Consider the following 26,527-nt stretch of genomic DNA (forward strand, 5'->3'; position numbering starts at 1 on the left):
TCCATTCAACAAAGTCTCGAAGTGTTGCTTCCACCTGGCAGCCACTTCAGTTTTATCTGTCCGCAAATTCCCTTGTTGGTCGTTGCACATGACGGGAGATGGCGCTGTCTTTCTCCGCACGCCATTGGCAGACTCATAACACCTCCGCATATCGTTCTGCTCCATTTTTTCCTGCGCCTCACTAATAACTTGTTCTTCGTAGTTTTTTTTTTCTTCCTACAGTGGGTTCGTTTTTCGGCTGCTCTTGCTTCCTTGTACCGATCTCTATTCGATCGTGTACCCGACACCAACATCCGGCTTCTGGCAACGTTCTTCTCGTCTGTCACTCTTTGACACTCCACATCGAACCAATCCGTCCTGGGTCGCCTCTGTGCAGTGCCTACTTCTCGTGCTGTTGTGCTCACCGCTCCATGGATCGACTCCCATAGATCGTTGATGTTGTCGCTAACATTGATTGCACTTATCCGTTCGTCGAGCTTCTGGCGGTGCTCAGCCGATACTCCTTCCGCCGACAATCGCTGGATATTGTAACGCATCGTTCGCTGTGATCTTTCGTTCGATACAGTCGACAACCGTGATCGAATTTTACTGACAACGAGGTAGTGATCAGAGTCAATGTTCGGACCTCTGAATGTCCGCATATCGATAACATCCGAGAAATGGCGCCCATCCACCAGAACATGGTCTATCTGGTTGCAAGTTTCACCATTTGGGTGTCTCCATGTGTGCTTTCGGATGTTCTTTCGTGCAAAGTAGGTGCTACTGATGGCCATCCCTCTGGCAGCGGCAAAATTTGCTAGCCGTAGGCCGTTGTCATTGGTAGCGGAGTGGGACGGTGGGACGATTATGGGACGGAAAAAGTCCTCTCTACCGACCTGAGCGTTAGCGTCTCCGATAACAATTTTCACGTCATGCTTTGGGCACTCTCCATAGGCTTTATCAAGACATTCATAGAACGTGTCCTTCACGTCGTCCGATTTATCGTTTGTCGGTGCGTACACGTTGATTAGGCTGTAATTGAAGAATTTGCCCCGTTTCCTCAACACACAGATTCGTTCGCTAATGGGTTTCCAGCGCATCACTCGCTTCATCTGCTTGCCCATCACTACGAAACCAACTCCATGCTCTGCTTTTTCACCGCCGCTGTGATAGATGTTATACTTGAATGCAGTATTGGTCGTGGGGTCCACGGCTCGGAATTCACGTTCTCCGGATCTAGGCCATCGGTCTTCTTGAATAGCAGCCACGTTCACTCCAACCTTCTGCAGTTCACGAGCCACAAGGCTCACTCGTCCAGGTTCATTTAGGGCCTGACATTCCAGGTACCGAGTTTCCAATCATAGTCCTTATTTCGTTGCCGGGTCGGTTGCCAAAAATAACGTTCTCTTTTTCTTCTATCTCCATTTTTCGTGGTATTTGAGAGGCTTCAGTAAGCTACCTTACCGGGGTCGCGTTACCTACATCGCGATGATGGGGCTGCCACCTTAGGTATAGCTGACGCAATACCGCATTTCGTTAATCACCCGCTGGGTACCAGGCAGACGCTGTTTGAGCCGCACCTCCTAGTGAACAGACGCTCGAGGCGTACCTTCTCACTCTAGCTGATGTCAGAAGGACAACAGTGCTCAGGCTGCACTACCAGCTAAGTACACAACCCTTAGCTGGCGGTCTTTTGTCATCGGACGACCCGTGGAAGCGTGAGATAGGGACTTGTGGGGACCAGAGCTCTGTTGGGCGCTTCTTCCTTGATGTCAATCCACCATTTTGCAGCTCCGGGTGGCTTAATACCCGGCAAATAGGCAATTAGTTTTGAATGTACCAATAATATTGACTTAAATGCGTGATTTAAAGTAATTTAAAGCTAAATTAGAGAATCTTAATAATTGAAAATTAGTTTGGTGTTTAAATTCCAATCGCTTTGGACAGTAAATAATTAGCTTAGAATTCATCTACAACTAAACCGATGTTATGGAGATCTAAATGGAGATACATAATATTTTCTTAGGTCTCGAATTTATTACAAGAAAATTTAAAAATTACATAAGACTTTCAAAACGACGGAAATTCGGAAATGATAAGCAGATTCAAAAAATTATGTCCGAGGCTAAAAAACTATTAAAAGAAAAAAAGTGGTTTGTGGTTTCGAGTAAATACGAACATTTGGGTCTTAGAGGGTAAATGGAAACAACTGGAGCATGCTCACCAAATTCATGGGTCCATTTTATGCTTTAACTTCTTTGGCTCGTCAGTAGGGTGTCCCAAAAAAAATCGATGTTCGAAAAGTCATGGTGCTCAACCCTGAAATGAAAGATATTCCTGTCTGGATAATTTTTGTAGAACAAACCGAATTTCTAAAAAATCGTTTAGAGGTCGCGCCAGATCGATTTTTGAAAAATGAGCTTTTTTAGGTAAAAAATTAAATATTGGGTCCTTTCACAATTTTTTTTTCAGTGTCACCCATTCGTTTTATATTTTTAATTTTTCTGTGGATCTTTGCCCATATTCTCCATGAATTAGTTTTTGGTATTATGCGTTTTTACAGTCTGCAGAACTTTTTAAATATCGAAAAAAACACATTTTTTGACTAATTTTCGAAGTTATTTCATCCTCACACAAAAAATATTTTTTTCTCGTGCAGAAAAACATACATACTACAAAGAGCTATTTATAAGGAGTATTTTCATAAATCAAGATCCAAGAAATTTTGTTCTGGGGCTGAGATATTGCAGTTTTAGTAAATAGTCAAAAAGTGTATAAATTTGGTACTTTTTCTCTACATGTTATAATTTCATCAAAATTGCACCAATATTTTAATTGAAATTAAAAACAATTCAAAAGCAAATAAATGAGAATATTTTCTAGGTAACATAGCTTTTCTTTCCAATGGAGTTGGTTACCCGAATCACAGGATTTGGTCGGAATAAAATGATATCACATCCATCTGTTAATATGTAGCAATATACCGTGCAAACTCAAACTTCGGACGCTTAAGCACTTCCTGTTATAAAATCATCTTGTTTACTGACATTTTAAGTCACACCGTTTAAATCACCATTGCAATCACTAAGTATAGTATTCATCTTTGAACTACGTATTTAATATGTGCAAGATATTACGAAGAATGTTTGCAATTTATGAAAATGTCCGGCTTCTGTTTGATTCAAACCTCATACCTCATATTTCGGACACAAAGATTCAAACTTCGGACACATGATTACACAGTATCGAGAAGAATAAATGAAAACAATTCGCACTGCACAGCTCAGACTGTCTTTTAATAAATTCGTTGCATTGTTTTAACATGTCTCATTAGAATGTAACTATACTAAAACAAGCTAAAACTATTAGTCCTTCCGATCCAGCTTGACGAAACATTTCGATGAAATATTTCAGAAAATTTCCCATACGAATTGAAGCGTCCGAAGTTTGAGTGTGTCTGAAATATGATTTTCCACGGTACAAGCAATCAGGTTTACTATGATCTCTTTATTAGTTTTGATTCAATCATAGGATGCTTTTCACGGCATTCAAAAAACAAGGCAGGCTCAGCACGTATGTATACATTCAGTTTGAACGTAAACATGTGTCGTCACTACTATCTTCGCACAAGCTGAACTAAGACGATGCTTTACGGTCTCATCTTGCTTACTTTTGTACTCTAACATGTGGCATTAAAATATGCGTCACTCTTGACGTGTCACTTTTCTTACGAGCCTACCTTGTTGTCTATATACCGTGATGCTTTTGATATGGCATATGACAGTCAAACAATTTTTTTCGTCGTATTAGTTCGAGAACTTTTCCATGAGTTTACTTGAGATATTGAAAAAAAAAAAACGAAATAAACGTAAAGTAATAACGGTAAAACCATTGGCGTAACTACCTTCGATGTCTAGGGGGGGCTATAGCCCCTTTATATTTTTTCTCGAAATTTACCCTCTTTTTGGAAATTCTCTAACATTTTAACATCTCATCAAGTAAGTTATCAGCGGTAATGTGACAAATGCAGTCCAACCACCTAAGGCAATTGCGGATTCATCACACTCATTCATATTATTCTCTTTTCTAAAGCACGTGCACGTGTGCACGTGTGAGCAACAACGCACAGTCTATGTTCAATTGCGCTTGACTAGCGTCAGGCAGTAGATATATTTGCATACTTCATAAATATTCTATCTATCTCAAATGAAAAAAAAAATCCTGACTGGAATGTTCCAGGGACTCCGACGGGAATCTCTAGATATTTCGACGAGAATACCGATGCGAGCCTTCTGGGATCATGAAGGGAATCCACCAGAGATTTTCAATTTCAAGGATTCCGACGAGAATGTACCAGGGATCCTTCACCCTCCAGGAATTTCGACGAGAATATTTCAGGAATTTGAAGGGGAATATTCCAGGGATTTCGTCGAAAACCCTTCAGGAATTCCAATATGATGGTTCCAGTTATTTCATGAGCAATGTTCCAGGGATGAAGACGCATATCGTCGAAGGATTCCGAAGAAATCCGTCGAAGGACTTCGAAGCAAACCATCGAGCGACTCCGAATTAATCCTTCAGTTATTTCGAAAAGAATCCTCCAGCGATCCCGAAGGTAATCCTCCAAGGATGTTGAAGCAAATCGTTGAGGGATTCCGATGCAAATCATCAAAGGATTTCGAAGCAAATTGTCGAATGGTTCCAAAAAAAATTCGTTAAGGGACTCTGAACAAAATCTATAAGAAATTCTGAAGCAAACCGTCGATATATTTCGAAACGAAACGTCGAATGATTCTGAAGCAATTCTTCTCGGGATTCCGAAGCTAATCGTCAGCCGGATTCCTTATCGTCTAGAGATCCCAATGCAGATCATTTGCAAAACGTCGAGAGACTCCGAATCATATTTTCAAAGGATTACGAAATCGCCGAAGGATTCTGATTTGTCAAGGAATTCCTAAACCAATCTTAAAACGAATCTGGAGATATTCCAGAGCAAATCAACGAGAGATTCTAAAGCAAATCCTCCATGGAAGGGCATTTTTCACAGATTCCCAAGGGTATTGCTTAACAATACTGGAAAGAATCCAGTAGGAATTCTTCTGGATTACGATTGGAATACTTCGATGAATCCGAAAATAATTCTTTAGAGATTGAAGTGAGAATTCTTCTCGGATTCTGATGAGAATCCTTCCCGGATGCTTATGGGAATCTTTCTCAGAATTCAGAAACAAGCTAATTTTTCTTCCATTCATTTCATTAAGTATGATAGAGTGCAGGGCCGGATTTATAGGGGGCCGGGGGGGCCGTGGCCCCGGGCCCCCACAAATCTTATGTACCAAAACCAACCCTTTTTTGTATATTTTGGGACCCCCACATACCGTCGGCCCCGGGGCCCCGTTCCGGCTAAATCCGGCCCTGATAGAGTGAATATGAGAGATAACTCTTTAGTCTTCAAACTTTTTCGGTAATTCATTATGCTATATGTTGAAAACTGATATCACTGCTAACTAACTTATCAAATCCTAGGGGGGCTAATTTTTTTCTAGGGAGGGCTAAGCCCCCCTAGCCCCCCCTTATTTACGCCAATGGGTAAAACGACACTTCAAGGGTGACGCATATTTTATCGCCACATTATAGAGTACAAAAGTAAGTCTGCTGAGACCGTAAAGCATCGTCTCAGTTCAGCTTGTGCGAAGATAGTAGTGAAGACACATGTTTACGTTCAAACTGAATGTTTACATACGTGCTGAGCCTGCCTTGTTTTTTGAATGCCGTGAAAAGCATCCTATGATTGAATCAAAACTAATAAAGAGATCATAGTAAACCTGATTGCTTGTATATTGCTACATATTAACAGATGGATGTGATATCATTTTATTCCGACCAAATCCTGTGATTCGGGTAACCAACTCCATTGGAAAGAAAAGCTATGTTACCTAGAAAATATTCCCATTTATTTGCTTTTGAATTGTTTTTAATTTCAATTAAAATATTGGTGCAATTTTGATGAAATTATAACATGTAGAGAAAAAGTACCAAATTTATACACTTTTTGACTATTTACTAAAACTGCAATATCTCAGCCCCAGAACAAAATTTTTTGGATCTTGATTTATGAAAATACTCCTTATAAATAGCTCTTTATAGTATGTAAGTTTTTCTGCACGAGAAAAAAATATTTTTTGTTTGAGGATGAAATAACTTCGAAAATTAGTCAAAAAAAATGTGTTTTTTCGATATTTAAAAAGTTCTGCAGACTGTAAAAACGTATAATACCAAAAACTTATTCATGGAGAATATGGGCAAAGATCCACAGAAAAATAAAAAAAATATAAAACGAATGGGTGTCCGTGAAAAAAAAATTGTGAAAAGATCCAATATTTGATTTTTCACCTAAAAAAAGCTCATTTTTTAAAAATCGATCTGGCGCGACCTCTAAACGATTTTTTAGAAATTCGGTTTGTTCTTCAAAAAATATCCAGACAGGTATATCTTTCATTTCAGGGTTGAGTACCATGACTTTTCGAACATCGATTTTTTTTGGGACACCCTACTCGTCAGTCATGAATTGGAATTTCTTTCCCGGCATCACATTTGTTGGCTTAAGAAAGTGTCCTTTACTATACGATCAATAAAACAGCAAGAATAGAAGTCAACGATTTATTGAGTTGAATCATGAATTCTTGATGAAGATTCCCCTCCTCACTTCACACAAACTTCATTAGCACAATAATAAACACTAAATTTTGCAAAGGATCACTACAATAAGTATTACATCCATACATTTTTCATTTTTAAGAATTTTTCAATTAGTTTTTAATGAGAATCGGAAATATGACGGATGAAAATGAAAAACAATTCCGTTCGCGTACAAGGCACACTACGATCATTCCACCAATCATTTACCACAGACAGCTCCTTCTGTTACTATAACTCTATTGTTCATAAAGCAGTTATTTGACTTTGAAAAATGAAATCAGAATTACCTACATAATGTAAAATCAATTCATTAAAATTCCGCGAAAAAAAACAAAATTTCGTTAAGTAAAATTCCGAATTAAATGGACCTTGATTTCGTATCGTTTCGAGGTCTCGGAAGTAAATCTGTATTTCGTTTCGTCTCGTTTCGAATGAACATAGACATTTTAAATTTTGTTTCGTTTCGTTTCGTTAGCAAAAAAGGTCTTTATCGCATACCCTTAGTTTCTAAGACATGCTTTTTTATAGGTTTACTTTTGAATATCAATAATGCTAGCAATTATTTTTACGTTACGTGCTGTAAGAAGGGGAACGTAAGACAAAATAACGTATATAGAAGTGTCGTAAAAAGAGGATTGAGTGTACCTCATATCACCAAGAAATTACAAAAAAAAATGTTAGTGTTTCTATATACGATCCAGTGGCCTAATGATGTGCCAAACCGCACCCAGCTTTTTATTGCGCGGTAAGAATTCATTATTTTTTCGGTTATCCTGAACTTTTTAAATAAGTAGGTACCAGCTTAATTTGCTTTGATTCTCTTTTGATTTTTTGTATTTTTTTTTCGTGGGAACTGGAAACTAATTGTTCCATTGATGCTAAAAGTCTTGATCGACTAAAACCAAACAGTATAAAAAAAACCTGGATGTACAGCGTTGACAATTTGACTGATTTGCGGCCTCAAAACTGTTGACGAGATGATCGCAGCATGGAACCAAAATGAGCTGTATGGGGCACACCCCCATCCACTAGAGCAGGAATATATCGACAAAGCGGTGTAGAGGAAAGTTGCAACTTTACTCGAATAACCCCAATTCTTGTTTACAGACGAACGAAACTTTCGAACGAATACGATTCGTTTGAATCGTATACCCATTGGATATCGCTGGCGTAAACAAGAATGCGCATTAACTTTCGTTTGAAGTTCGTACGTAAAAAAAATTGTTTTTTTTAAGCTTTATTAAGGTGTTTTTTTAGAAAACAATTTGGGTGAATATCAGTTAATGTAAAACATAGCTACTAAGTAGTCAACTATCGGTTTTACTATTCATTACAACTACCGTGGAGGCACCATATTTGACACAGTTAAGAAAATTTTAAAAAGAATCATTATTTAAAAAATAATTCCAATATGGATTCGCTTAATATTCTGCATAACAAGCTTACTATGTACTATTATAGAATGTGTAGAAATAATTAAACTTCGAAATATAAGTTTATATCTTAGTTTTTTAATCAGTTTTTACGTAGTACTTGAGGTGCACAACTTGACGCACTAATTTTACTATGTTCCTTATTTGACGCAAAGTTGTTCCTAATTTGACGCACTTTAAAACTATGTTAAAACTCAATCAATTAAATGCCTTTATATAAAGACAGTGCGGTAAGACGTGCGGCTACAAAGCAAGACCATGCTGAGGGTGGCTGGGTTCGATTCCCGGTTCCGGTCTAGGCAATTTTCGGATTGGAAATTGTCTCAACTTCCCTGGGCATAAAAGTATCATCGTGCTAGCCTCATGATATACAAATGCAAAAAATGGTAACTTGGCTTAGAAACCTCGCAGTTAATAACTGTGGAAGTGCTTAATGAACACTAAGCTGCGTAGCGGCTCTGTCCCAGTGTGGGGATGTAATGCCAATAAGAAGAAGAAGAAAGACAGTGCAATAGAACTTGGTACGATATAAAATAACAAGTTAATTAATTATACAAAGAGGCATTTTTTTTTTTTTTGTTCAGTTTTTCTGCAAGTTATATGCTCTGTAGCATGTAAGTGTTTTATTAGTTTCATGAACCCTGCACATCATTCAAAATGCTTCTCATTTAGGTGTAAGAATCATGTCAAAATATATATTTACGGGAGGATTAACTTTTACATTTCATTTCATAACCAGCCTACCATGGTATGTTGTATTTGTTATAAAAACATAACTTTCTTTGGTAATCTGCAATTTTGAATCTATAAACTGAGAAGTTCGTATAGCTTCTGGCTAAACTGAGAAGCGTACAGCTTCTGTCTAAACTGAAAACGCAACTTGTATATGAACGCTTTTAGAACCACATTGAAGCTACCAATCTGCAAGTGTTACGTGACCGGCAGATATATCTCAAAAAATATGAGCTGCCCATCTATATACATTTGTTCAATAAACTATTAACATAAACTGAAGCTTATATGATAAAGGCAGCCATATTTTTGTTTGACTTCATATTCAGGGTTGTACGACTAGTAGTGACAGGAAAGCGACAGAGTAACAAATTGAAAATGTGTTCATTGTTTTGGTTTGTTAGAATTTCGTGCAAAGTAAATTGAATTATATGATACTAATTTATTATAAAATATTGTTTGCTCGCAAGAATTCTAAAACTAGCATATAAAAACAGCATAATTACCAAATACCTGTAATACTAATGACACACTGATGGTATTCGTACCATGGTACAAGTTGTACCACAGGTGTGTCGCCTTGTACCATGCTGGTACAACGTGGAAAACCATGGTACAATATGTACTAGGGTATATAACCGTGGTATACCACGGTCCTTGTACCACCAGTGTGTCTTTAGTATAAGAAACGCATCATAATCGAAGGCAGCATAATGCATACTATCATGGGCTGGACACTTAGTGGAATGATCCAATGTTGACTAATATTTAAAGTAGTTGAGAGTTAGTTAAAACTTAATGAATACATATTGCTTTTCCTAAGACTATTATTGAGGTTTATTAGCACTGCCTTGTCTATTCGCATGATAAGATTAATTAGGAACATAACAATGCATTTTAAGCCAAATTTGACGCAGAACATTTTGGGTTGAAAAATGCGTTCGAATGTTGCAATGTTCAACGTAAAAGGTAAAGCTTACTCATAATGCTTAGCTGTTTGTAGGTAGGGTTAAAAGATTCTCACAAAAGTTATTTTGCATGAAAAAATGATTATTCAACCCTTAGCATTGTGGCTAAGAAAGTAAAAAATTGACGCATTATGAGTATGTCTTCCATATATTTTATTTGGGTACGTTGATTCTTCATCAATAATATGCTGTTTATGCCATATATGCAAAGAAGAAGAGCAAATAAAGCCATCTAGCTTGATTCGTTGATATATTTTTGGCGAAAATAGGTTTTCTGCATCATTTGATTTGAGAGTGCGTCAAGTTTGGACCTGCGTCAAATATGGTGCTTCCACGGTATACGCAAAAGTGAAAGGATTTCGGATATGACAAATCCAGATGCACACATCTATTTTTGATTTAATATTTTGTTTGAACTCCATCGATACCGGGCCAATTGTTCTGGTATACGATTCCTGTAGTCTAATTTTGTAATTTCGCACTGACACACTTACACAAAACACAATTAAATTGCAGCTAAATAGATTTCGAATATGTAGTACTTATGGTTAACATGACGTGAAACCTTTAGAAACTAAGCTATTACTTGCGCTGTTTAATAATCGGAAAGAACCGGTGGCAGGAAAAGTCAAACTCCGGTGGCGTCTTGGACTGACGGTTCAACCCACTGGCCAGCAAGTTCATCATTACAAAGTTCATCTTTGCCACTTTGACGATTTCGTGCCACTTCATATGAAAATAAATGAATCAACAATTAAACAAATATATTTTTTTTTAAATGTTCCAGGACTTACCTCTTCATCCGGATTCGGGTACGATTCCAGAAGAACTCGTGCCTCGTGGAAATGCTTGGCAGCAGCAGCATAAAGTTCGTCCGCGGGGGACTTAAGTAAGTACGTTTTCATAAGCTTGAAATCCGAATACGCCATTGGTGGAGGAGTTGATAGCGTAGCGAACGGAGCAAAGCGGTGCTCGAAGCGGACTTTTTCATTGTCGAACATTGGCAGTGGTTCCGGAATGCGGTCCTCACCGATGAAACCTCCAAGAGCTTTGTAATAACCCCCGCACATATTTTGCATTGCCTGATTGAAGATGATTTCTTTACCGTCGGTTTTCCCCTTGCGCTTTTTCGCCTTTGGTTTCTTTTGGCTGCCTTTTGCGTTTTTGACGTCCGCCACGTAGTCCTGCTCCACCAGGAAGGTGTCGGCTCGAGTCAACGCGGACACGATCCAGCCGAACAAAAATTGATACAAGTACCAAAAAATGTACAAATACTCATGCACCGAGTACAGTTCCAGCTCCAGGCCGGACAGTAGAAAGAAAGACATTGCGCGCAGGCAGTGATACAGCACCCAGGTTCCGAAACATGCCAAATGTTGTCGAGGATTTTCGTGTTTCATCGACAGCGAATGCAGATAAGCGTCGACCCGTTCGGCTTCGTCCTGCAGATTGGCGAAGTTCGACAGCATAATTCCCAGCTTGTCCCGCTGTCGTGCCCGATTGTAGCCACAGATCTCGAAGAGGACACTGAACGTGTGTTCATTGTACGCAAAAAACGAATCGACACAGTTGATGGCCTGAAATTTGGCAGAATGACTTTTCAAGTGCTGGAACATATGGGTAGGAATTTGATTTTGATTCTTACAGCAGGACTAGTGGACAATGGATTGTCCGAAAGTAGTACTGGAGGAGCGATGAAAGCTTTTGCCGATTCCTTTAAAACCTCCGTGAGCTTCTTTGTGCCAAATACCATGTTCGGCAATGGCAGATACAAAGTCTGCAAAATACTTCTGGATAGCAGACAAGGTCCAAACTTTTTACTGAATTCCATGAAGAAGTTCTGTAAGAAAACCAAAGGTTAAAATTTAGTAAAACTACTAAGATGTATAGACTCTTGCAGCGAATGATTGCTTGATAATCTGAATGAATGAATACGGGCAGTTTATAGTTATTTGAGGCACCTCATGTATGAAAGTGATAATTGCATTAGAAAAGCCACTAAACATTAATCATAACTTAATATTTCTTAATTTTTTTTTAAATCTTCATTTATGTGTTCTTTTTTAATTTAAAAATTAAATTTAACACTACAGATCTATTTGATTTGAAAAGAAAATTATTAATAAATAAATAAGAGACGATAAAAGCAAATAAGTTTTGCTTACCAAAGCGCTGTGATAATTGGTGCAGTGAACAATTTTGCATGCATGCTTCAACCGATGTATCAATTCGGACAGATATTGAATACAAATTGCACGTTCTTTTATCTTCGTGTACCGTGGAAATGTGGGCGGTAATAAACGCTGGTTGACCATCATTGAAAACCCCATTGGATTAGGCGTGTCAGCTGAAAATTGAATGAATGAATGCAAAATCAATTGGACTCCGAATGCAAAAAAAAAAGTACTTACAGTTGGCCTCCGGCTGTGTTCCAAATTCAATAGTTTTTTCCATCACTTGTGCCAATTCGAGAGCGCCGTTCAACGTCTTAACAATGTCGATCATTTCCGTTTTTGTTGGTGACACATTCTAGTAAATATCAATTTATTTACATCTAAATATTTACAATATCTACCTAGTCCTTACCCTTACCACATTTGAAATCTTTGTGGGATAAAGTGCTACCAGGCATTGCAGGAACAGTCTGGTGAACTTCAGTCGGCTCACCAAAGCATTGACTTCCTCTCGCTCTTTGGCGCCCTCGACTTCCTTGGCTTTTTTCACCCAATCTTCCTCCGCACTTTTTAGCATATTGCAAGCCTTGGTCTCCGTCATATCGACGTACATGTCATAGCCATAGTTGCTAGGCTGAAAATCTTCCTCTTCGTACACTCGGGCTCTCAGGATGAAACTCCTGATCAAATTAATCAGCTTATAGATCGCAACGGCAAAGGCTTTCATTGCTTTATCCTCAATCTTGTCCGGTTGATGTAGATACAAGCAGGTCAATACCGTTTGTGCCATTGAGTGGCCCTCCAACCAAGACACCACACAGGAATAAGTGGCATCGATAATTCCGATCAGCTCCTGACTCTCCAGATTCTGCAGCTTCATTTTGCCGCTCTGTAAGTTGTGTCATTCCTAGTTATTTAAAAAAAAAACAACAGATCCTACATACCTCAACCGCTATCTGAAAATTCAACGGCGTTGCCTCCTTGTTGCAGCACATTCCGGCATCCATTTTCGGATCCATCATTTCGATTGCGGACATGGCATCGAACAGTCCGAACATGTTATCGTGAATCAACTCACCGAGCTTGAGCTCTTTAACGCAGCCGAAAAACTCGGTCGTGATTTCCTTCCATTCGCGTTGGACCATCCATGAAAGTGCGTTGTTCATAGATGGATCCGAAACATCTCCACAGGCAACCACTTCCATCGGTTCTCCGACAAGTGCATTCGCGGATTGGTCGGCATTCAATCTACAATGCATGAAACGAACATAATAGGATATTAAGAGTTAAGTTTTCAATTACCTCAAATCCTGAGGATCTGTTTGTATTGAATCCATTTTAGATAAAAGTTAATATGGAATTAAAAATTTAAAAATTCAGGAAATTTAGCTCCATTCGAACATAAACATCAATTTTTTATGACATTCAATTACACTGAATAAAAATAACTTCAAAAGGTTCTGTCAAGAGCTAAGGTTTATAAAATATAGGTTCACAGACGTTACTTCAAGACAAAATTTTCAAAACGACTTATCTGCTTTTGTAAACAAAGATTCAAACGACGATTTGACGAATCTGATAGCTCACCCACGCAAACCAACACCATAAACAGATAGTGGAAACCTTCACCTACCTATTGGTGGTGTTGGTTTGCGTGGGAGAGCTATCAGATTCGTCAAATCGTCGTTTGAATCTTTGTTTACAAAAGCAGATAAGTCGTTTAGAAAATTTTGTCTTGACTTAAAACCGGGGCGGTCAGATTTTTTTGGGAAATCGGTAGTTGACTCAGGGTGGCCAGATCATTTTTATTATAAATCGGTAGTTTGTCTTAAGTTTCTAATAGTAGGTAAATAAGTGCTTACGCTGCTGAAAAGTACTGTGCAAATAAAAGATATTTTAGTTACCAGATAAACATTGTCGCTGTCCGGAACATCTTTTGCTGGCGAGCATAGGGGACCTAAATGTCAATGAAGGAAAAATACATACGATTTGACAGTTAGGTACCACTAATGATTCGGACAGCAGAACAAAGGGAACCGAAGCGACAATCTTTATCTGGTAACTAAAATATCTTTTGTGCACATAGGGTAACTGTCCTATTTTGGACCCCTAGAGGAAGTGCATCCCAATATATGCTTATATCTATTGAAATACAGGTTCGATATGGGCGGGAATGACACCATTTCAAAGATGAAAGTCTTATTTATGAAATAGAAATTCGAAATGAACCTCGGTTAAATATACACTAATAAAATTACAAACCTACATTTTATTCGACTTTTACTTATCATCTTTATATGGTTTTGTGAACATTATTATTATGTTTGTAATAATAATCATCATTAGAAACATATTACCTGCTATTTGTCCTACTCATATTGATTATGTTTGCGCAGACATGAAGTTTATAAGTCAGGCGCTATAACTGAAATTTATATCATTTCACACATAGTCTTTAAGTATGTTCGGTGCAGTGTGAGATGACGCTCTGAGGTGAAAGCGTGTTCATCTTTCCTTTTTTCAGCAGCACCTAAGGTAAGATTCAACTATTGATTTTCTTCAAATAAATACATATATAATGGTTATTATTTATAAATTCCAGGCGAAAATGTATAGCAGCATCCTCCTTGTGTGAATTAATCTCGAGACGAACTGTTTTAATAAGCAAAATGTACGATTGAACTCGTCCGGAAATGCCGACCAGTTGTGACCCGGTTTGGACTAAGTCTTTAAACGTTTACCAACGTTTCAGGTGTGATTATCTGCAGAAGCTTAACGAGTTACAAAATCCGATTTCCTGGCGGTATTTGTAAAGGTAATCATTAAATAATTATATTTTAGATTTGTCATTTTGTATTAACAAATGTTATCAAATATATATTTTCAGCGCATTTGACAAGATAAAGAAGATGACATTTAAAGGAGAAGCATCAATCAGTCACCGAGCAAAAGGATGGAAACGACGTCAATACTCACCGGTATTCCCACCGTCATCTTTCCTACGAAGTGTACAAATGATCCTCAGCTGGAACAACACCTACGGGAACGAATTCGATGGTGGTGGTCTAGTTGCAGTTGGGAACATTGTTGCATATTTTTAAACTCAATTGCTCAATAACAATAACAATTAAACAGTAACAATAAGTATGGTAAATTTATATAAATAAATGAATTTACTAATTATAAACACGTTTCTTGTTTTTTTTATTTGAAATCAAAACATATTGCTTATTACACCATACTAAATGTATTTTATTGACCTCACACATAAATTTTATTTTACATCGCCGTATAAAAATTATAAGGTTCAAACATAAACAGTATTTGCCACAAGAACATAGACTTTATTCGACGGAAGTTCTATAACATTTATATGTTCGAATATAGATTTTATTCATAAAATCTAATTGCAAAAATTTATGTAGGTTGACACATACAGGTTATGCGGAAATTTTATTCGGTGTAAATCAGTGAAATTTGCCATTTTCTGAAATGAAAATATTCTTCGTTTTGGACAGTGCAACATATTTTGGACCCCCAAATGTCCACATATTGGACACCCCCAATTTAATCTCTTCAATGTCGAATTTCTAATTTACCCTGGTCAATTGAGTCGAAGCCAAGTCTTATCTTTCGATTGGCATACATCAATGAGAAGATTCCTGCGTTTTAAATTCCAAATTTCGACAAAACCTTATTGTGTACGTTCTGAGATTTTCAGTGATGTATACTTTTAAGCGTAATGCATTGTAACGCTCGCCTTCTTGAACATACTAATTTCCTCGAAATTTCAAGTAAATATCCCTTTTTCGCACGGGAAACCAGTGAAATAGATGCAGAACAATGTTAATTTCCTGAAGCCAATGGGGGAACTAGCAGTGGCATTGTTTTTAGTTCACAAATCAGAAAAATGTCGCCAGGAGGGTCCAAAATGTGTAGGGGTCCAAATCAAGTTGGTTATCCTAGATACGGAAAAATATTCCGTACGGTGAAAGTGACATTTCTCCCATACTGAATCAGCTGTACCTTGGTTGGTTGGTTGATCAAATTTTCCGTAAGATCATCGTAGTAGACATAAAGTTATACACAAAAAAGAGGATGGACTTAAAGAAATTTTGCCCATGCATTTTTACATATGCAATGTTTTCGGGATTTGGGCACGGAAAATCAAAATCCCGGCCCCATTGATGTTACAGATAGAACAACAAACACCTGAGATATGGCCGCTTCCGTGAAATCCGTAAAACCGATTCCACCAATTGTTGCACGTACGCTTGTTCTCGTAGACATCTGTTGATTTCAGTTAGCTGGGCAAATCACGAGCCAGATGATGGTAGTGAGCAAACGTCAAACTAGAGCAAATCCGATGCGCGCGCCACGAGTGATCGATTGGCCAACTAATGATTATTTGAATTGACAAGTAAATCATTGAACGATGGAAATTTGACGAGTGTTATGTCTGCTTGTCTGTGGTAGTACCACCGGTGGTTATACCTTTTTCCAATTATATCAATATGAGTATCAAACTTCATGGTTTATAAAAGCCATTTCAATGCAAATATGTTTGGTAGGGGAGAATGATCTAAAATGTACCCAAGGGAAAAATAGCACAACGAAATCGTAAATACACATTTCTGAGCGAATGTTTATATTATCCCGAATGGAAAATACAATAGAATTACATTAAAATATCATAAAATTACAATACATTTTATCGATGAACATTTAATTCTATTGTACTTCCATTGTACCAATAGGGTAACCAACTTGATTTGAACCCCTACACATTTTGGACCCTCCTGGCAACATTTTTCTGATTTCTGAACTGAAAACAATGCCGCTGCTAATTCCCCCATTGGCTTCAGGAAATTAACATTGGTCAGCATCTATTTCACTGGTTTCCCGCGCAGAAAAGCGATATTTAGATGAAAATTCAAGGAAATTAGTTTGTTCAAGAAGGCGAGCGTTACAATGCGTTATGCTTAAAAGTATACATCACTGAAAATCTCAGAACATACACAATAAGTTTTTGTCGAAATTCAAGACAAAATTTTCAAAACGACTTATCTGCTTTTGTAAACAAAGATTCAAACGACGATTTGACGAATCTGATAGCTCACCCACGCAAACCAACACCATAAACAGGTAGCAGAAACCTTCACCTACCCATTGGTGGTGTTGGTTTGCGTGGGAGAGCTATCAGATTCGTCAAATCGTCGTTTGAATCTTTGTTTACAAAAGCAGATAAGTCGTTTTGAAATTTTTTGTCTTGAATTGTGAATTTAAAACGCAGGAATCTTCTCATTGATGCATGCCAATGGAAAGATAAGACTTGGCTTCGACTCAATTCACCAGGGTAAATTAGAAAATCGACTTTGAAGAGACTAAATTGGGGGTGTCCAAAATGTGTACATTTGGGGGTCCAAAATATGTTGCACTGTCCAAAACGAAGATTATTTTCATTTCAGAAAATGGCAAATTTCACTGATTTATCAATAACTGAAGCTCATTTCGAATTTCTATTTCATAAATAAGACTTTCATCTTTGAAATGGTGCAATTTCCGCCCATATCGAACCTGTATTTCAATAGATATAAGCATATATTGGGATGCACTTCCTCTAGGGGTCCAAAATAGGACAATTACCCTAACCGTACAATAAAACGTGTCTTATGACAAGTGAATAGAATTACAAAACGATTTTTTTATTGTTACGGTTACTAACAACCCCTATTCTCTATTGTAAAACTGCCATTTACAATAGGATTTATAGTGGAAAACAATATTCTTAATTGTTATTTTGAACTCATTGTCTCTAACAATTTTAGAAAATCCTGAAAAATATCGAGTGAAAAAAAATCCTTGAAAATTCTGGAAAATAAGATTTTACAAATAATAGAGGATATTTTTTCGAGGAAACTCAGACTCAAGTAAACTCTTTTGAAAATTCTAAAGATTTTATTATAGAGATTTGAACGAAATGTCCGCGCAACATAAGAATACTCAGAAGATAATTACTGAGAAATGCATACGATTTTCCTTACCAAGTGTAATAGATTTCTCGCTTAACTTTTCAAAAGGACCTAAGTAACATTTTTTTCATGAATTAATTTGAATACTGCAATCAATAGCTTTCATGTTGTTCTGTTGATTGCGCTATTCAAATTAATTCATGAAAAAAATGTTACTTAGGTCCTTTTGAAAAGTTAAGCGAGATTTGACCGCCGTCGTCACCGACGATTTTCGGATCGACTCACACCTCTATAGAACAATTGTGATTCCAATATTTGCTCAGAGCATCATTATCGGTCGCGAGCATTTTAATCACCCGCGCAGCGCTTTCATTTTAGTATCGTCGCTCGTTTCCGTATCGGTCACTATTTTCGGTTTTCATTTTGGTTGCTGTATTCCGTACCGGTGACGTTTGACAGTTGACAGTTCATCAAATAGCAGCGCTCTTATTGCGCTACCAAATTTGGTCACCTGTCAGTCGCACTACTGTTATAGCAGCGCGTTTAGTAGCGACCGGTAAAGTGTCAAATAATGATACTGCGCTGCCAAATGGCTTAAACTCACCACCGGTAATCTTGCTCTCAGAAACACAGCGCCAGCCGTTTTTTCATGGGGTACCACTTGATGCAAGAACGCTGTTTACGAGAATAACAGCGTGCGGGCGACAATAGGTGGAACCGGTTTCACTGATTTCACAAAATCGGCCATATCTCACGCATCCACAAAAATCCACAAATATTTATTGGCAAAAATCCATAGATTTAGAGCAAGATCACCGGGTGCGAGTATTATAACGGCTTATAAACCAAAACCATGATTTTTGATTTTCTAGCATAAACGGTTGCTTTATGTAAATGATTCTGATTCTTGCACCATAGTGATTTTTAAGTCCTTTGTTGGCGCCCTCAACTACCACGCGGAATGTTTGCTTTGCTTTTTCGGCCATTTATTTTATATTGTTTATTTAGAGAAACTAGCTTCAAATTATTTTAAAATGTATATTTTTACCTATAGGTTTTCGATACGTCGCATAGCAGAACTGCTCTAGCTAACAAATCCGATGGTGTTACTAGCTTTGAGCAAATGGCTTAAAAACCAAACGTGTTGCCGGTAATGCGAGTAAATGGCGCGATTTTTGTTTCAGCTGAAATTTAGTAGATTTCGAACGCTTTTTCAATTAATCTTTATCTGTTGTTATAATATAACCATTTACGTATAGTATTGACATGGTTTTGGCAATGAAATGAGTTTCTACTTCAATTAATGAATTAAATTAGTCATAGAAAACTTGAACCTCATTTTTCTCGGTTCGGCATTGTTGGTTTTTCGGCCCTAATCATATGTTGCTCAAGAAATAATCCGGATTATCTTCGGTATCCAACGGTCTGTCCATGGATTTGAACTATTGTAGATCCAGTTGAAAACCGAACTGAGCTCTCGCGACAATCGCATTTTCTCCCGTTTCCAAGTGTCGCAACTGCATCGCGGGTGGTGCGCAGGATGGCGCACGGCTATGGCATAGATGCGCACTACTCGCGATGTAGTTGCGACATCCAGAAATGGGAGAAAATGCGATTGTCGCGAGAGCACAGTTCGGTTTTCAACTGGATCTACAATAGTTTTCCAAAACTTGATTTATTTTCCCGTCAAACGCTGTCAAAACCAAAGATATCGGTTGATATTTTACGGTCATTTGCATTTTGACAAAATTTTGCCTGTCCCGATCATTCTGTATTGTGCAGATTGATCTGAGTTTCAAATTTCAAATTGAAGACATGTCTTCAAATCTGGCATCGCTGCCCCCAGACTCTGGCTTGCCCCTATCAAATATATTTTATACCGATATCCGACGCTAATGTGAAATAACGCCTGATATGTCAAAGTCACATGTTTTTATTTATGTTTTTCTATGCATTGTGGTTGTGGTGCAGGTGCAGGAGGTTGTAGGAAACTCAAATTATAAAATTTATAATTGAAACTTAATGGAAGACTCAAGTGTAGTAGAATTACCCGTATCCGGTGCACAAGAAGAAATTTCAAACGACGTTAAACGGCCACAGTTTGGAAATCGCTTTCTGTCCAACGAGGATGATGTTTTCCGGCACAATGCTTGGTAGGATATTTTTCTCTATCTGCGTCAAACGAGCGCATAATCGGTCTTGTTTTGTGCTGCGATACTACACCGATTACGAGTTTACTCGGTATCGGAAAAAGCCTCGCATTGGCGAACGATTTCTCAAAGATCCCTCGGAGGTTTTTGAGTTCAACACATGGTTGGTGGCTATCGGATAGCGAAGGTAATTAATTAAAAACTATCTATTTTCTAGGGATAATGTTGAATGGGACGAAGAGCAAGAGCATGCTGCCCTTGAGGGTGTTCGGAAGAACTCGACGGTAAAGATGAGCGATCAGAACGCAGCGAAGCTCGAATTGCAAGCAGATGCCAATTGGAACAAATTCTATGCAATCCATCAGAATCGTTTCTTTAAGGATAGGCACTGGCTATTCACGGAGTTCCCGGAACTTGCCCCCCGGAACACGAAAGACGCTCCGGAGCGGGTGTTTCCAGCGGGAACGAACTGTGCAGGGTCTGGATTGACATCAAATGTGTCGGTTGATTTCGAAGTTGTGCAGCGAACTATTCTGGAACTCGGCTGCGGAGTTGGGAACACGGTGTTTCCGATTCTCAAATATAGCGTCGAGAAAAATTTGAAAATCTACGCCAGTGATTTCTCGGAGCAAGCTATTCAAATTTTGAGGGAAAGCAAGGAGTTTGATGAAAAACGATGTGAGGCTTTCGTGCTTGATGCTACGGCGGAAAACTGGGACGTTCCATTTGAGGAGAACAGTATTGACATCGTTGTGCTGATATTTGTGTTATCAGCAATTAATCCTGATCGGTAAGTTGAAGATGTTGTCGCAAATATTTCATAGCCGTGCAGTAAAATGCGCGGCTATAAAGCAATACCATACTAAAGGTGACTGGGTTTGATTTTCGGTTCCGGTTGGAAATTTTCACAACTTCCATGTGCATAAAAATATAACCATATACGAATGCAAAAATGAAAACCGGCTTAGAAACCGAGCAGTTAATATTTGTTAATATAAAGCACCTCATTAACACTAGCTGGGAGTCGGTAATATCCCAGTGGAGATGTTATGCCAATAAGAAGAAATTTTTTTCCTGTTGGGTATTTTAATCACTGCGACCATTTGTTAGATCTATTGTGATATATGCCCCATTTCATATAGCTTTGTCAAGTTGACGCATCATTGCTATGTAGAGCAATTGCATCACCTTGACTACCAGCGTCTTCCCAATACGGTATTATGGTTCTGATGAATCGCACTACCAAATTGGGACTTGTTCTCCAAACTTCAGAGGGTTCTATCAGCCCCCTGTTGAAGAACTGTAATCTTTTTCTAAAAATTGCCGGACAATGGCATAACAGATGTTCCGAGTCTTCCACATGTATACCGCAGAAGCGACATACATCATCTTGAAGTTTTCCTAGCAGCTTCAAGTGATAACGGCTCGGGCAATGGCCTGTTAGAAGACCTGTATATGTGTTAAGATCTTTTTTTGAAAGATCTAAGATTTTGCGAGTGATAAATACGTTTGGTGTGATGAAACGTTTAGACTGCCTCGCAATCAAGGTGTTCTTCCAAATGTCCTCTATTTTTGAATGTTCCCAAGATTTCAGTTCCATTCTAAGAGAACACGCAGATACACCACAAAAAGGTTCTGGACCTATGAATTGTCGAGATGAACCAAGTCTTGCCAGCATATCAGCTTGTTCATTGCCTTCAATGCCACAATGACCAGGAACCCAATACAGGTTCACTTTGTTACGACTACCCAAGGTTTGGAGTGACTGAACACATTCCCAAACGAGTTTAGATGTGCATCTTGCTGATTTCAGAGCATTCAATGCTGCTTGACTATCAGACATTATGCAAATATTTGAATGCCTGTAATTTCGACGTATGCATAAATTAGAGCATTCAAGAATAGCCTGAACTTCAGCTTGGAAAACAGATGGCCACTTTCCCATGGGAATCGAAATATTCGTCCCTGGGCCAGTCACGCCTGCTCCAACTTGATTGTTCAGTTTTGAACCATCGGTGTAAAACACAATCGATCCTGAACGAAGATTTGGTCCACCATTTGTCCATGTGCTTCGCTCAAGATTAATTACATCAAAACATCGATAAAAGTTGTATCTTCTTCTCATCCAATCATCGTTGTTTGTGATCAGTGAGTTGATACTTATTTTGTTTAGAATACTAAGATGTCCTGTTAGGTCACCTTCGAAGAGGTTTGAATCTCTTTTGATCTTCAAAGCACTCTTCTCTGCTTCTAATTGAATAAATTGATCCAATGGTAGCACGTGGAGCAAAGTGTCTAGTGCTGTGTTCGGCGTGCTTCTTATCGCACCAGTTATCGAAAGAGTAGCTAATCTTTGAAGTTTTCCCAACTTCTTCTGTACCACCCTTTCTTTTGTTTTTGGCCACCATACTAATGCGGCATATGATATTCTGGGTTTCACAATCGCCGTATAAATCCATTGAATCATTTTTGGCTTAAGTCCCCACTTTTTACCGAACGTCGCCTTACTTATCCATAAAGCATTTGTAGCTTTGCTTAATGCTTCTTCAAGATGTAAGTTCCAATTCAGCTTACTGTCAAGTCGAACGCCAAGATGCTTGACTGAGTTTGAAAGTTTCAAATTTGCTCCTTTCAGTTTTAATGTAGGTAAAGAATAATTTCTTCTCCTTGTAAACGCCACTAGTGTGGCCTTTGAAGGGTTTATGTTTAATCCTTCGTTTTCACACCATAATGTGATGAAATTTAGGGCAATTTGCATTCTATTAGAAATAACACAGTCATATTTTCCTCTCACCAATATAACTATATCATCTGCGAAGCCAATTATCTCGAAGCCTCGAGCCTCCAGTTGTTTGAGAAGATCGTCAACGATTAAAGACCACAATAGAGGTGATAGTACGCCTCCTTGAGGGCACCCTGCTCTCACACTAATTGATGAGCTTCCAAGGTTTGCCGATATTTCTCGTTTTGATAACATCTCGCCAATCCAGTCAACAATGCATACATCGAAACCTCGTTTCAACATAGCATTCTTCATTGAACTGTGAGATGTGTTATCGAATGCTCCTTCAATGTCGAGGAACGCTGCAAGTGAAATTTCTTTTGCTTCAAAAGTTCTTTCCAACTTTGTAACTAACTTGTGAAGCGCTGTTACTGAAGATTTACCCTCCTAATATGCAAACTGATTTTTGCTCAGAGGAGTATTCGTTAAATAAGATGATTTTATGTGCTCATCTATTAGTTTTTCCATTATTTTTAGTATAATGGACGATAAGCTAATTGGTCTGAAGGATTTTGGGGATGATTTATCCTTCTTATTAGCTTTTGGGATAAATGTGACACGCATTCCCCGCCATGCAGTCGGAATATAGCCTAATATTAAGCTCGATTGGAACATCTTAGTCAGAACGGGTGTTAAGATTGCTTTTCCCTTCTGTAGTAGTACAGGAAAAATTCCATCCCTACCTGGAGATTTGAAGGGTTCAAGTGAATCAATCGCCCATTCAACTTTCTGTTCAGTGAATATTTCATTGGCCAGAATGCCAGCATTGCTCCTGGTGCAATTCATCCCAGTGACTTTATTCGTTTGTTGAATATCTCGCCTGGCTTCATTAACACCAGTTTGCATAACAGATGCATTCTGGTCCTCATGTGAATTGATGATAGAACACGGGAAGTGTGTTTGCATCATTACTTCTAATGTTTCATAAGTTGTCTTGGTAAAAGATAAGAAGAAATAAAAGAAGATGAGTTGTAGTCGAAAGGCCATCTGCCAACAGAGTTGTTCTACACTTTTGGCAATTAATCTGCTTTTCTTATTTCCCACAATTTTTAACAATTACCTAAAAAAATCATTCACTTAGTGCAACTAATAGGAGAACTGTTCCGTTTTCCATCTCACTTAACATAATATTCATCTTATCACAAAACGAAGAAATAGACCACCAATCTCGTCGCTTCTTTTTGCTGCTACTGCTGCTGAAAAAAAAACATAAATATGAAAAACAAATCAAATTTTTTTTTATTGATTTGTTTTTAATAAAATAAACATGGGAGCTAAGATGAGATAAAATGTCGAACAGTTCTCCTAGACTGATATTTAAATTTTATAAATGTCATTTCTTTCCGTTAAAATAGTGCACGCTCGCATTCTAAACATACACCGGCGTGTACCTTTTAACTCACTTAATGAATTTCATTCAATTTTCCTATATGCGCTTCAATTGTTTTAAATTTCCTTTTAATTTTGATAATGGGCTTCATGGCCGTGCGGTTAGCGACATAGTCAATACGCATGTGCTGTGAAGTGCGGGTTCAATCCCCGACCTAGTATGGAGGAAACAATTTGTAAAGCGAAAAATTTCCACTAGTACCCTTGGTGTTGTGTAAATATCCTTTTTGTTGTCTCATGCTAGGTGTAAAGTGTTCAGACTGCGCGACGTCTGGTCGAAGACGGTGAGCCTGTCTATTAAAAAAATGAAGACCTTGAGAGGTTTTCAGCCAAGTTTATTACGTTCATTGTAATTTTGAAAGAACCCAGTTAACCTAAGCCTACCGCAATTCAAACTCACTTCTATTACAGAATGCAACATATCGCGAACCAAATAGGGCGATATCTGAAGCCGGGAGGATTAGTGCTGCTAAGAGATTATGGCCGTTACGATTTGGCTCAGCTGCGGTTCAAACCGGGTAAATGTCTGAAGGAGAATTTTTACGCACGCGGCGATAATACGCTGGTTTACTTTTTCACGCAAGAAGATTTGAGGACACTGTTTCAAAATGCAGGGTTAGTGGAGGAGCAAAATATAATAGACCGTCGTTTGCAAGTCAATAGAGGACGAATGATAAAGATGTATCGCGTGTGGGTGCAGGTAAAGTTTAGGAAACCTTTTACAAATAAATAAATTGTTTGTGTAGAGATTGCGTAAAATTCTGATTATATTTGGAAAGAATGCCATTTTTAAAAATATCTAGATTATTAAAACAGTGTTTGACGTCGGATGATAGAACGCCGGATGTTAGATTAATGACCGCATTGTATTTAATCATTTTGTTTATTTATCATCAGACTAAGGCTGGAGTGGCCTGTGCAGTGCATAAAAGTCTTCTCCATTCAACTCGGTCCATGGCGGTCCACCTGATCTATCCAACTTGCTCACTGTGTACCTCGCCTTCTTGTTCCCGTCGAACAAATTGTCGAAAACCATTTTCACCGGATTACTGTCCGACATTCTGGCCCACCGCAGTCGTCCGATTTTCGCGGTGTGATCGATGGATGGTTCTACCAGCAGCTCATGCAACTCGTGGTTCATTCGCCTCCTCCACATAACCGTCTGCGATCTGCACCCCACCATAGATGATACGCAGCACTTTCCTTTCGAAAACTCGCAAGTGCGCGTTGGTTCTCCACGAGCATCGTCCAGGTCTCGTGTCCGTAGAGAACTACCGGTCTAATACCTAAGCGTTTTATAGATAGTCAGTTTGGTGCGGCGGCGAACTCTATTCGATCGGAGCGTTTTGCGGAGTCCAAAATACGTACGAGTTCCTGCTATGATACGTCTCCGAATTTCTCTGCTGGTATCGTTATCGGAGGTCAAGTACACGAATTCTTCAACCATCTCGATTTCGTCACCACCGTAGACCTGTGCGCCGCCGCCGCCGACACTTATTGACGAACGCCGGTTGGCTCCACGCCGCCGAATTTCGTATTTCACGCCGATGTTTGGCCAACACAAAAATCACATTATGCAGTAGATTTGCATCTGCCGAACCGAGGCAACATTATCAAGCATTAATTAAATAGCTATTATACCTTTAGCAGATTTGTTTACTTTTATCCCTGTCACTTTAACCCGCTGTGGGGAATAAAGTGAGTCTGAAAAATGCATTTGCATTTGTTGTTTACATTGATGGATAAAGTGGAACGTATTTCTTATTTCATGATAAAAATGAAATAAACATGAAATAAACTAAAATATTAAAAAAATGATAACGAATTTGAAATTCAATCGTAGTTGGCATTTGAAATGCCAGCATACTAAGAAGTTAATGAGAAGAAATTTGAAATTCAATCTCAGTAGGCTGACAGGAGTTCTTGATGATTCGAACGGTGAAAATAAACGATCATTCAGTGTTATGTTTTTGAGGCGTGAACATGCGAATTATTTTTCGGTGTTCCGCGCTTGTTTTCGTTGGTAAAAGGCAAATCGGAAGACGGATTTGCTTGGCTACGACAATGACGTAGTCGTTGCTCCCTACAAGGTAAGAAAAGTCAGCAGCCGAAGAAAAGCTGAATGAGGCAAAAAAATATGGTAAGCCTCCGACGTGAAAAATATGGCAAAAAAAATGATAAGCTATGATTGGTGAAGGGTAAAAAAAAGGTAAACCCCAGACGAGATATGGCAAAAAAATAGTGGTAAG

At 38.4% G+C, this 26,527-nt stretch overlaps 2 protein-coding genes and 1 long non-coding RNA gene across 5 annotated transcripts; 2 read left to right on the forward strand and 1 right to left on the reverse strand.

Annotated features, from left to right (window-relative positions):
• Positions 1 to 10,200: 10,200 nt before the first annotated feature.
• LOC134215099 (N-alpha-acetyltransferase 35, NatC auxiliary subunit) lies at positions 10,201 to 13,443 on the reverse strand. Of its 2 annotated transcripts, none has more exons than XM_062694347.1 (8): positions 13,288 to 13,443; positions 12,930 to 13,233; positions 12,404 to 12,874; positions 12,223 to 12,340; positions 11,977 to 12,158; positions 11,457 to 11,651; positions 10,606 to 11,388; positions 10,201 to 10,537 (listed from the first exon to the last, which is right to left on the reverse strand). In XM_062694347.1, the coding sequence occupies exons 1-8, from the start codon at positions 13,320 to 13,322 to the stop codon at positions 10,394 to 10,396; spliced, it is 2,232 nt and encodes a 743-aa protein (XP_062550331.1). In that variant the 5' UTR covers positions 13,323 to 13,443; the 3' UTR covers positions 10,201 to 10,393. The 2 variants fall into 2 exon arrangements, with proteins under 2 accessions (XP_062550331.1, XP_062550330.1); XM_062694346.1 differs by having other exon boundaries at positions 12,398 to 12,874.
• Positions 13,444 to 14,467: 1,024 nt separating this feature from the next.
• Positions 14,468 to 15,060, forward strand: LOC134215100 (uncharacterized). Its single transcript, XR_009980026.1, has 3 exons — positions 14,468 to 14,520; positions 14,588 to 14,800; positions 14,873 to 15,060. It is a non-coding gene; the product is annotated as an uncharacterized LOC134215100 (long non-coding RNA).
• A 4,840-nt stretch (positions 15,061 to 19,900) lies between these two features.
• Positions 19,901 to 25,027, forward strand: LOC134215101 (tRNA N(3)-methylcytidine methyltransferase Mettl2). Of its 2 annotated transcripts, none has more exons than XM_062694351.1 (3): positions 19,901 to 20,110; positions 20,325 to 20,897; positions 24,690 to 25,027. In XM_062694351.1, exons 1-3 carry the CDS (start codon positions 19,980 to 19,982, stop codon positions 25,009 to 25,011), a joined length of 1,026 nt encoding a protein of 341 aa, XP_062550335.1. In that variant the 5' UTR covers positions 19,901 to 19,979; the 3' UTR covers positions 25,012 to 25,027. The 2 variants fall into 2 exon arrangements, with proteins under 2 accessions (XP_062550335.1, XP_062550334.1); XM_062694350.1 differs by having other exon boundaries at positions 19,968 to 20,270.
• Positions 25,028 to 26,527: the final 1,500 nt, after the last annotated feature.

This window comes from Armigeres subalbatus, chromosome 2, assembly GCF_024139115.2.
Source record: "Armigeres subalbatus isolate Guangzhou_Male chromosome 2, GZ_Asu_2, whole genome shotgun sequence".
Taxonomy (NCBI): domain Eukaryota; kingdom Metazoa; phylum Arthropoda; class Insecta; order Diptera; family Culicidae; genus Armigeres; species Armigeres subalbatus.

Bases quoted from the DNA above. Each gene is read 5' to 3' on its own strand.
- LOC134215099 (XM_062694346.1), bottom strand. From the start codon at position 13,322: ATGGATTCAATACAAACAGATCCTCAGGATTTGAG. The intron at 12,159-12,222 runs GTAAGTACTTTT...TTCAATTTTCAG, and splicing joins AACACAGCCGGAGGCCAACT to CTGACACGCCTAATCCAATG. The intron at 11,652-11,976 runs GTAAGCAAAACT...GTTTTCTTACAG, and splicing joins CCAATTATCACAGCGCTTTG to AACTTCTTCATGGAATTCAG.
- LOC134215101 (XM_062694350.1), top strand. From the start codon at position 20,086: ATGATGTTTTCCGGCACAATGCTTGGTAGGATATTTTTCTCTATCTGC. The intron at 20,271-20,324 runs GTTGGTGGCTAT...TCTATTTTCTAG, and splicing joins GTTTTTGAGTTCAACACATG to GGATAATGTTGAATGGGACG. The intron at 20,898-24,689 runs GTAAGTTGAAGA...CTTCTATTACAG, and splicing joins TCAGCAATTAATCCTGATCG to AATGCAACATATCGCGAACC.